The sequence below is a fragment of the Cupressus sempervirens genome, chromosome 2, assembly GCF_028749045.1.
Source record: "Cupressus sempervirens isolate cs-2001-9-10 chromosome 2, ASM2874904v1, whole genome shotgun sequence".
NCBI classification, from domain to species: domain Eukaryota; kingdom Viridiplantae; phylum Streptophyta; class Pinopsida; order Cupressales; family Cupressaceae; genus Cupressus; species Cupressus sempervirens.
This window is the reverse complement of record NC_143119.1, coordinates 526137834-526149829: the sequence shown is the minus strand read 5'-3', so window position 1 is coordinate 526149829 and position 11996 is coordinate 526137834. Positions and strand designations below refer to the sequence as shown.

At 36.5% G+C, this 11996-nt stretch overlaps 1 protein-coding gene across 1 annotated transcript; it reads right to left on the bottom strand.

Annotated features, from left to right (window-relative positions):
• Positions 1–4725: 4725 nt before the first annotated feature.
• LOC149573269 (polyphenol oxidase, chloroplastic-like) lies at positions 4726–6865 on the bottom strand. Its single transcript, XM_089814483.1, has one exon. The coding sequence runs from the start codon at positions 6815–6817 to the stop codon at positions 5000–5002; it is 1818 nt and encodes a 605-aa protein (XP_089670609.1). The 5' UTR covers positions 6818–6865; the 3' UTR covers positions 4726–4999.
• Positions 6866–11996: the final 5131 nt, after the last annotated feature.

Genomic DNA, 11996 nt, shown 5'->3' with positions numbered 1-11996 from the left:
ACCAAAAAGAGAAATTTTTATTATCAAAAGTTAATGAATCAATACAAAGAGATCAATCTTTATAAAGGAGATCAAAACCCTAAAAGGTAAAACCTAGGTTGCATTAAAATAATTAATAAAATATTTAATTATTAGATGCCTAAAGTTTAGCTTAAGTTAAATAGAGTTAATAAGTGACTTAATAATTAAATAAATATGATATAAGTAATAAGGAAATACTTTATTACTCTAACAAAATGATTGAGTAATTGGTATATAAAAATCCTATTTAATGGAACATTTGAAGGATTGGAACCTTTATTGGATAATTCTAGAAAATTTGGAAGATCTGTGGAGGTTGTGGAAAGATTATAGAGGAAGCATAGACATAATTGTTTGGATGCTTGTGTTCCCCCATGCTTTATGGTCCCTCTAAAAGGAAAGGAATAATAGGATGTTCAAGGATGAAGGAAAACATTTCAAATCTTGGCTAATCAGATCAAGAATAATGTTCCTAAAATTTATAACTCTATATATAAAGAAAAGGTGGATTTCAATATAGGAGGAAGTAGTCACTGAAGGAAGAAACATGAAGATGAGACCAAAGAAAAGAGGAATAGTGCAAGATGGAATTGTCCTCCATTCAGTTGGATGAAAATAATTTTTGATGGAGCTAGTAAGGGTATCCTAGCCCTACTAAATGTGGTGCAATATTAAGGGATTGAAAAGGTAATTTGATTAAAGTCATGGCCATTCCATTAGGAACGCAAACCAACCATGTGGCAAAAGAGACGAGTCTTCTTAATGGGGTCAAGTTGGCAAGAAATTTAAAACCTTAAGGAATATGGATTGAAGGTGATTCCTTTAATATTCATAACTATATATCTAAAGGTGTTTCCCCTTTGTGGACTATAGAAAATATGATAAAGGAAGGTAATGCTCTTCTTATTAATTTTGAGAAAGTCTATTTATCACATTTGTATAGAGAGATGAACAAAGTTTTTGATCCACTTACTAATGTGGTGGTATCTAATGGAACCTCCTCTTGTTGGAGCTATGAGGATTTTATTAATCATAAAAATAAGAAACTTATTAACTATGACTAGACATTTAGCAAAAGCAACAATATTTTATGTAATCTTGTATAGGATTATTTTTTTAGTGAAATTAAGTGTAATTAGTTTGAGTTAAAGTTGAGCTAGAATAATGTAATTATTGTTAATTCACATGCTTTATGGGTCTCTTTTTTGCATTCTCATTCTCATTTTCTCTACGAGTATGTCTAAATGTATAGCTCTTGAAATTGTGAAAATGGGCGGAAAAGTGAGGAAGAGGGAATCCAATAACTATGATAAGTGGAGAAAAGGAAAAGAGGTGTGGGATAAGCTAGTTGAGAGAAGGCTCATGTCATATATGGAGTGTTTAAAACCTGGAACACTTGTTGTGATGAAATCTTTTATTAATGGTTGGAACAATAGAGAGGTTAACCTTGGGGGAAGGAAACTAAAGCTTGATATCATATTGGTGGCCAAAATTGCTAGGCTTAGTGCTCAAGGTAACCATTTCTTCTAGAACCTTAAGTATTTTGAACTCGCAATTAGTAAATTCCCTAAGGAAATTGATGGTCATCTTATCAAAGGGGAGGGGTGTATTTTTGTGACTTATTCTATAAAGTTTCTTTTCCAACTAGTGCTCACAATGACAATGGAGCATATTACTTTAGATGGGAGGTATAATAAGGCCCATACTTACCATTTTGTCTTACTCGATCATTTATCTTATAAGAAAAAGGTGTATTTCCCTTTTTAATTTTCTTTGTTCATTTTCTATGAGCATAAATGCCCTAAGGTCTAATCCTAATAAACCCATTATGCAGGAGGATTTGATGAGACTGGTCCATTTTTATGTGAAAAAGTTTTTCCCTGATCCAATCCCAAGAAAAAAAAGTGAAAAAAGTCTTACAAATTTTGGATTCTGGGGAGAAAAAGGGGAAGCAATTTTTTTTTGGTGACTATTGGGATTGATATTTTTGGTATCAAGAAAAATAAGAAATCTAAGGTGAGAGAAGAATTTTTGTTAGACAATGAAGAGGATAGTAATAATGAAGGGGAGGAAGAGGAGAATGTGGAGAAAGGAAATGCAGATATGGAAATAGATAGTATGGGGGAAGAAGAAAATTTTGAATCAATTGAAAGGCTATTTGGAGGTAGTTTGGAGATTCTACCTTCGCCAATTTCTAGGAAAAACATTTTCCCTCTCATTGAAAAGGAACCAATTTTCAAATCAATTATGGAGAGACGAGTAGCCTAGTTCCTCCTATAAATAAGAAAAAAGATTTGATTCTTAGAAAAATAATGTTGAGAATCATGATGAACCGAGGGAAGCCATAAGAGTGGTCATCAATGATGAATCTATCCACCATGATGTGCTCATTTCTGACCAAGGTTGTTGAGTGCCAGTCCATGAAAAGAGATAGACTTCTAGGAGAAGAAGGAAATGAGGAAGGTGAGAATGTCATTATTACACATTGTGGATGATCATGAGTTCAATGTGAAACTCACAGAAGATGACATCAAAGACCTAGATGTAGACCCTCCCCATGGAGTCTTGGAGACTACTAAAGCCATTTCTGTTTATTCCCTTTGGTTGGACAAATGGTCTTTTCAGTCTATTAAAGTACTAAACCTCAAATGTAGGGCTTTGGAGGGGAAGATTAAAGAATTGGATATCAAGAGTGGACAAAAGAAAAATAGAAAAGAGGAGAAGGGGAATTAGAGGCCTTAGAAGGTTTTAGAAATTAAAATGTCCATATGGAGAAGAGTACAAAGGAAGTGCTTGCTAAATGTCAAGGTTTTCTCAACTCTTTGATGTATTTCTTGAACAAGGTTTTGAATGTCATAGATAAGGATAAGGAAATTAACTAGGTGCTTGATTTGGAGGAACTTGAAAAGGATGATGAAGAGGTTGGACATGGAAAAAAGATGTGCTCCAATAGGAAAAAGAAACAAAAGAAGGAGGCTTAGATTGACCAAAGCAACATAAAGATCACCAGGTAGATTAAAGGGATTCAAAAGGAGTTGAAAGATAAGGTCAAAGATCTGTCCTAAGTAGCCTTTCTTTGTGTTGGTATTTTTGTACTTATTGTTGTATCTAGGTAGTTATATAGTTTTTTGTTATCTATTTTTTAGTGGTGGGTTTTTCCAGGTTAGGTTGGTTGTGGTTTTGGGTGCATCTGTTGGTCAATATATATATATTTTTAAGGACTTAATGCTTTCTTTCTTCTATAACTTTTTTTTTCAGTTTTAGGTCCCCTATATAAAAAAAATGTTTTATCCTTCATCAAAAACAATTTTTAAGATCTTCCACAGGAGATTTTAAAAAGAGAAGAAGTAAAAATGAGCTTAATTTAAAAGCTTATCTACTCATTATACATTTTCTCAAAACTTATCATTTGTAAATATGAACCCAAGCTTCAAAAGTGCAAAAAATATTTCCTTTATCCATCCTATATAATAGGGGGATAAGTAATCCAACATCATATACCTTTTATATACACAATAGTATATAACTATATAAGAACATGTATCATGAATGGTGAAACTATGATGATACAAATAGTTGTACCAAAAGATTAGCAAAATATTTTTCAAAAGTGTATTATGAAAAGTTAAAAAATAACTTTTCATAATAATTATTAAACTATCAAATTTATGATTTCAAATTTTGGAAAGCTATTTTAATTTATTTAGAAAATTATATATTTAGTGAAGGATTTTTTATATTAGACTTCATTCAATTTTCATTGTATTAATTTAACTATTATTTTTATCTAATCAAGGAAAAAGTTATCAAAAAAAATATTGTTTATTTTAGTTAACCAATTCAAAGATATTATTGTAAATCACTATTACAAACATCAAATCTATATAAACAAGTTTGAAAATTTGAAGTTATATTTACAATATTATATGTTAAAAATATTTAGAACTATAAATTAATCTTAAATATCTTAAAAGTCTATACCTTTTAATTGATAATAGTAATTTATTTAAAAGTCAATTGATTCTAATTGATAAGAGTAATATTTAAAGTTCAATTGCTTTGTGCTAGTTTAAATATTTAAAAGTTAAATGGTAAATCATTTGAATTTTTTAAAGAAAAAATAAGTAATGTAAAAAATAAAGAAATTATTTGTTTAATTTATAAAACAATAAACCTAAATGTCTTCTTGAGTCAACACAAACAGTTTTGATGTGGAGCTATAGAACTTTGAATTAGTAAGACCAAAAATGAAAGACATCATTGTCTTATTATAAAATTAAAGATCATATTAAATAAATAGAAGACTCAAAGCTACAATTGGAGTAATCCAACAAGAATTTAAGTAACAATAACAATCCACTTATTATAAAATTAAAGATCATATTAAATAAACAAAAGACTCAAAGTTACAATTGGAGTAATCCAACAAGAATTTAAGTAACAATAACAATCCACTTGTTATAAAATTAAAGATCACATTAAATAAACAAAAGACTCAAAGCTACAATCACAGTAATCCAACAAGAGTTTAAGTAACAATAATAATTCACTTATTATAAAATTAAAGATCATATTAAATAAACAAAACACTCAAAGCTACAATCGAAGTAATCCAACAAGAATTTAAGTAACAATAACAATCCACTTAACTAAGACACAAAATAATAAACCCAAATTTAAAACATTTTAAGCTTACACAAATCATTAAAAATGTTTTTAATCTTCAAAAATATTCATTTTTTAATAATTATTTGATGATAGGCATTCTGTTATGGAGCTCGTTACAGTTGACTTTCTGAGTCCTCGTGTTCCCGGTTGGCTAAACCAGTTGAACTCATGCATGATAATTTAGTGCAAAATGGTCACAAACTCCATTACCTTTAGCCAGTCATTTATTCATTCAATTCTACGAAAATTATAAATTCAGCGGATTAAAAGCAAATACCAAAATTCTCCATATCCAGGAAGAATAAGAGAATCAATCGTACTCGATTTTTATGGAAGAGATTTCGATGGGGTCGGCCTTGAAATGTCCTTTAGGAACAAGAGTAACCACGATATTATCATCCTCGGTAGCACCCAAATCTGCCAATATCTCTGTAATCCCAACCTTAAACGAGGACTTTCTGTACGGGCTCTTCGGCTTACCGTCTCTCTTATTCTTACCCCCATGCCCATGCTCGTGCTCATGATGGTGTGGCACATTCGTGAACGTTCCCGCGTACTCGGCGCACGTAATATCAGTATCGGAATCCGCCTCCGCCAAATTAATAAACAGGTCAAACTTGGCAGCCACGCCTCTCTTCACAACAATCCCCCCGATCACCAGCACCTCCTCCGTCTCATCCTCGACCTCCTTTTGGCTCCGCTTCTTCTTCGGCTTCTTCACAAGAACCGTAATGGGAGCCACCAGTTTCCTCGCCTTCGACCCGAACTCGGCAACGTGACCCGCCGCAATGGCCGCCTCTGAACCGGCGGAGGCGACTCGTGACTTCCCGGTGCTCTTCTTCGGCCGGGCGTTCACCCAGGGTATATCAACTCCCTGGTACGAAAACATGAGATTGTTGGGATCAAGAGCATCCGCGACCCTCACGCGCACCAACCGAGCATTCTCGTCGTAGAAAAGAAACTGGGCTTGCAAGTAATCCGGGTCGTCGAAATCCACGCGGCGTTTCCCTTCGAGTGATTTCCAGATGGTCCACATCCGATCGACGTTTGCGTGGTGAGCGAAGAAGATGGGGTCCCGCGCAGAGGAGTAGAAGTTCCCCATGTCTTCGAGGTTCGGCTGGTCGGGTGAGCCGGTCCAGACGTGCACGGGCCCGTGCGGCGCGTTCTCTAACGTCCCGCCCCCCGGGTCGGCCTCGTCGCCGAAGCGATACGGCTGTCCCTGGAACAGAGCCGGCGTTTTGGCGCCCGACACGACTTGCCTGTAGAGGAGATTGGTGTTGGAGGCGACAAGCAGCGGAGCCGATAACTTGCTCCTCGCGGAGGGCTTGTCGGGGTTGTAATTCAAGTCGATCTTGGCGTGCAGGTGGGCATGGTTTCTGAGGTCGTCGTAGAGCGGAGAGTCCGGTTTGGCGTACATCGGCGGGAACGTCATTCCAGCGGGGGAGTCCCAGTTCCAAAACGGCAGCGCGAATGTATCGTCGCCGACCAGCTTGGCGAGGATGCGCTCGTGGAAGTAGAGATACCAGCGGTGCCAAGGCAGGAAATACCAGGAGTTGTGGATCTGGAGCTCCACGGGAAGGGAACCCTGGTAATAGGCTCCGTCGCAGTAGGCGCAGTGAACGTTGGCTTGTTGCTTGAAGCTCCGCGGGTCCTCCGCCGGGAGCTCGCGCATCAGCTGTACCGCCCGCGAGTACGTTTCCACGTACTTGTCGCTGACGTCGTGTGCGGATGGACGGACTCGCATAGGCAGGTTCGTTGGGAGCTCGAAATCTACGGCCTTTTCCGAATACGGAGGGCAGCAGTCGAGATTTTGTGCTTCTTTTGGAGAGTCTGGGTTGTGGCATCTTTCGAGGTCGGGTGGCGGCACTGGCTTCGCCGCTGCTTTTTTTGCGACCCCCGCAGCGATGGCGGATGTGGAGGCCAACAACAGCTCCCGCCTGTCCAACCATTGTCGCCCTTCTCTTCCTTTGCACAAAACCACGTTGTTTCTCCCTCCGGATCTGCAAATTCCTCCTACTTTAATGCAGCCTTGTTGCGGTGACTTTGCACGTAGTGCGCGAGAATAAGTCGTGACTAGATTGAGCGACTCCATTGGATTGTTTGCATTTCTGTGTCTCATAGGGACCATTTTATAGAGCCGGGGAAGTGTGATATTGCAACATAGAGCGCCGTCTCCTTAGCACAGCTACATGATAAGTTTATTTTTTTAAACAACGTGCCATTATATCGAATTCAACGTGGGAAGGGTATTCCATTTTGGGTCGAACTGTAAAGCCTAGCTACCTGTTACATGATCACGTTAGATACGTAGGACTCGGTCGTTTCATCATCTTCTCTGTCTAAAATGGGACTTTTCTGCGAACTGACGTCAGTTGCGTGCAATTCAGCACAGAAAATATGGGTTATTCTAAATTTTTTATTTTTAAATTTCTCATCATGGGCCAATTTTATAAGTCTATCATAGGAGGGCAGGTACGGCTTAAATGCTCAGTTTATTGTAAGTATTAATTAGTTTAAAATATTGTCTTCGTTATTAACTTAATTTTCCACTTTTAATTAATTAATTTTAGTATTTAATGAATTAATACTGATGTGGGTAAATGTGATGTAGCATATGCCTGGTCGTGCTCTTCCAATTTGTTTATAATTGTGCGCTTCGTGCATAGCTTGACCCGGAATCTTAAAAGTTGTAGTAATCGTTTATAACTAGCAATTTGCAAATCTTGGGCAACTTGAATTTCTTAATTTCAGAATAGTACGCATACAACAGTTGCAAGAGTAAGCCACTGATATAACCATGCTGAAAAGACATTAAATATTTTTCATTGAATTCTAATTTCTATGTGACTCGTTATTGGCAGGGTGTGCTTTATTGTCAAAATTCTAAGCCGTAGGTTCTACATATATTTTAATTATAAATATGAAATCCATATGTTTAAGTAATGTAGTCTCCAATTCTACGTACACTTGCAAACAAAGTGTGGAGTGATTATCTGATTTGCCGGTTGATATCAGATGGATACAAAAGTCGGATCGCTAGTTTCCCGCTAAAGCCAGGCATTTTTCTTCCCACATTTTATTTACTGAAACAAGAATTTCAATCCTTCGTTGCTTGCTTGAAACGCTTGTACGTATCAGTCATACTTCTGACCCGCAAAGTCTGGCAAGCTAACCATTTTTTTGAAAGAATAAATTGTTGTCCGAATAAAATTATAGCTGTTCTAGGAAAAAGGTTCACAACTGAGTAGCAAAGCAATAAACTAGAATAGCACGGCATTGACCACTAAAAATCATTTTACAATTAATCATGCATTTTATTAATTTAATTTGTAGATATAATTCAATAAACTATATCATTAAATTTATTGCTTTGAATGGTCATACTTTTTTTTAAATAATATTTTAGACAAATTTAACTACACTCCTCTCTCACCTCATTTGTTTTTGAAATTGACTAGATCAATATAGATGAATTATGAACTTGAGATGAATACTAAATTAGTTATACACTTAATAAATGTCAAGCTAATCAATTTTCATATTTTAATATTTAGTTAATATCTTTCTATTAGCTTTAATAAATTATTTGTTTTATTAAGTTGATTCATGTGTGTTAAGTTTCACTATCTTAAGTCTACTAATTAGTTCTTTTAAGTAATTTATTTATTTACTTATTAAAACACTCATTGATGTGACTAAGTCTCACAGTCCACATCCCTAGTCCAATATGTCACATGACACATCACATTTGCACAAATAATTAATTTTAATTTATTATTTAATAAGCCCATTTTTCATCCCTTGTGTCTCTTATTCCTAAGGGGTCAAAGATCGTTATATGTCCTCTAAAGAATGAGTCATAGAGACACTTTCCCTCACATGACTTGGTCTTTGGGACACTTGCCTTTTTGTGACAAAGTCCTTGCCACAATCCCTACATTCTAGTGGTTGGTTAAGCCACTTCACTAGGTTAAAGGTGACTCATAGGACACTTGTCCAAAGAGTCCTCATTGAGAGTAGGGTCTCACTACCCTTCTCCCAATGGTCCTTGTGAAATGAGTGATGTGTATCTTCCCTCTCCCTATCAAGTGGCTTTGTGCCAAGGTGATAGGAACATGTCCCCTATCTTTCCTCTCACATCCCAACCAATATCCCCTTTCTTTCAACTCTCTCGACCAAGTCAATCCTAACCCTGCACTTGTTCACCTTTCACTCTCCACCATTTGATGGTGCCACCTTAGGCTAGGACCACCCTAAACTATTTAAAAGGAACTCTCATCCCCACTAACAGACTAATTAGAAATCATAAGCAATCTTGAGCATTCTAGCAATCATTTAGCAATTTTGAGCCACCACTAGCATTTGTAATACCATTTTTATAGCATAGTTATCATGACACCATTAGGATCATAGTCTTCATCATACCATCTATCTCATCAAATTATTTTGTATTTTAAAAAAATTCTACGATCTTTGCATGGAATTGTATTTGAATTTATAATTATCCAACACCTTAAAGAAAGGAGTTGGTTCAAATCAGAGAGCTCACTAATCTAAGAACTCAAAGCTAGGAGGGAAATGGAAGAACATTGCATTTGCTAAGTTGAGGTAAAAGTCATGTTTTTGATGTATTACAAAACAACCAATGGGGGGTTGACCCCGAAGTATAGCAAGCTAGAGAATAGCCAGTTGTCACAACCCTACAATTCAACCTATGCCTTTTCTAGACATCAAAAACATCTTATCAACTAAGAAAAGGTACCAATTTTTCTTACTAACAGTATGAGCATAAAAAACCATATTGCTATAAAGTATAAACCAAAAAATATAGTGGTGGCATAAAATAAAAGTGTTGCTATGTAACCAACAATGATCCAGCTTGATTAAAATTTCATCACAAGGCACAAAGTTCATCATATGCCATATAATAACAACAACTAAAAGAAAAAAGAACACATGGGCTAGCTCCCCTCTTTCTTATCCAAGTCCTCCATAGTCAGTTTTTCATCCTCCTCTTTGACAGGCTTGTCCAACTGGGACTTGAGTGAGTCATCCTCCAAAAAGCTATAGAAGGAGTTAGTGGCTTTACTTTCTTTTCCCACTTCCTTCTCCTCCTTATTCACCTATAGGAAATACAAAGTGGTGGCCACCGAATCCATGATCTTCGTAGTAAACTCACCAAGGGTTCTGAATTTTTGGCATAGGGCCTCAACTTGGTTGTCAATAATATCATGCATGGACTTCTCTAGCCTATCCAACCTAGTTTTTCTCTTATCCTCTCAACGGTGGTGACTGTCCATCTTCTCCCCACCCTTAGCAGCCTCCTTCATTAGGGAAGTGATATCTTCACCCAAGCTCTTTTCTAGATACGAGTTATTGTCCATGGTATCATAAATATGGGATGGGCTAGGGATATCTTTTCTCATGGAGCCAGGGTGGATCACTTTTATCTTCCTTTGCCCTATATTAGTAACCAATTCAATAAGGCTAATATCTTTTTCGGTAGTAGGGGACTTTTTGGTACTTCTTTCTGAAGTTGACCAATGGCTTGGGTTAGTGGAGGCTTGGGGAGTCATAGTGGCAAGGGGATTAACCATAAGAGGAGGGTTGAGGGAAAGTTTGAATTTTTAGAGCTTGAACATGAAGGCCTATTGTAGGATATAAAAGGATTTCCTTTCTTCCCTTTTCTCAAACTTTAAAAATGCTATCCCCCATCAAATGTAAAATAAGGTGTAGAAAACAGGTTAATTCCAATTTTCTAAATTGGTTTGGGATGGGGAAGTGATACTAATACATCACTTGGAATGAGTCCTCAAGCATAATATAACACATGATGGTGTAGCACATAATGTCCCATGGCTTAGGCAAGTCCTCATGAGAGAAGCCACCATGTATGCACAGAGGTTTCTTCATAGCACAAAAAAAATTCCATAGAATTGTCTTGTTTGAAACTCTTGGCTATTTATGTCAACTCTTGCCTTCAAGCGACAAGCTACCCACCTTAGCAATGAGGTCCCCTATCATTTCAAAGGCCACCCCATTAATCATTACCTTTTTTGTGTTAGAATATATATAGTCCATTGATATAACTAAGAGGGGTGGGGTGGGGGGTGAATCAGTTATCCAACTAATAACACAATTATCAACCTTAAACAATCTTAACCATGTGAGAGATATAAACTAAAATGACAACAAGATACTCACAAACAATAACACTAGATATGTTAACTAGGGAAACCCTTGATCAGAAGGAAAACCTCGGTGGGGATGGTACCCACAAGATGATGTACTAATATAAATATTCCTTGTTAGAGGATAAACCCTATTAGGAGTCTATTAAACCATTCAATAAATATGAGTCCCTGTTAAGAGACTTTGAATCCCTCCTAAGAGATTCCAACCTTGTTAGGAGTTGTGCCAAACCTATTAGGAGTTATGGAAGACAACTAGACCCATTGCCCAAACAACTTCAAGGGCAAGACCAATGAACCCACTGTACAAATGATCTTTGTATTATTCCTTGCAGAATAATAGAATGGTACTATATTGTTCCTTCCTCTTTCTCTATCATGTCAACTAGACCTTTGCTCCTTTAGACTTGTAACTAGATCACAAATATCACACCCAATAATCCCTTGGACCACTTACACACATTCACATTTCACACTTCAACAACAATCACAATACTTGAACACACTTTCCGCACTCTTTACAATCAAGGAAAACATCTTTCCTTTATACCATATCTTCATAATAATTCCTTGAGTCAACCTTGAGGCTTTCCCAATTAATTATAATAAGATAATTAATTAAATATAATTACAATAACAATGTCGACTCACAATTTATTCAAAACTTCACACATGCAATACTAAGGTTTGTGCATTCGCTGATGTCATTAGCTAACTATCCTCTATCACTACCCGACTATGCATCTTTTCATTACATCTCAAACATAAGATAGCCAAAATCCATCAAGAACTACTTTCTCAATACTTTGCCTCTGAACTACTCTCAATAAATTAGGTACATCTTTCGAACATCTTCGACTCAGACTCTACACACTTGACCACATCATCAAGACTCTATGCTAAACATGTCCATAAATGCATATCACTAGATAATCAAACCATTGCCTGTATCATCAAGATCTATGTCTACTTCTTAGCTAGTGTTTACAGAAACTATGCTATGTTGACATCAATGACGAATGCAATCATCAATACAACATGTCAATACTCTCCAATGCTCAGGATACTCCCCAAAGTAGTATCATCAACATTCATGCTAATAATCTCCCCCTTTGG

Coding starts and splice junctions, on each gene's coding strand:
- LOC149573269 (XM_089814483.1), bottom strand. CDS start 6,817: ATGGTCCCTATGAGACACAGAAATGCAAACAATCCAATGGAGTCGCTC.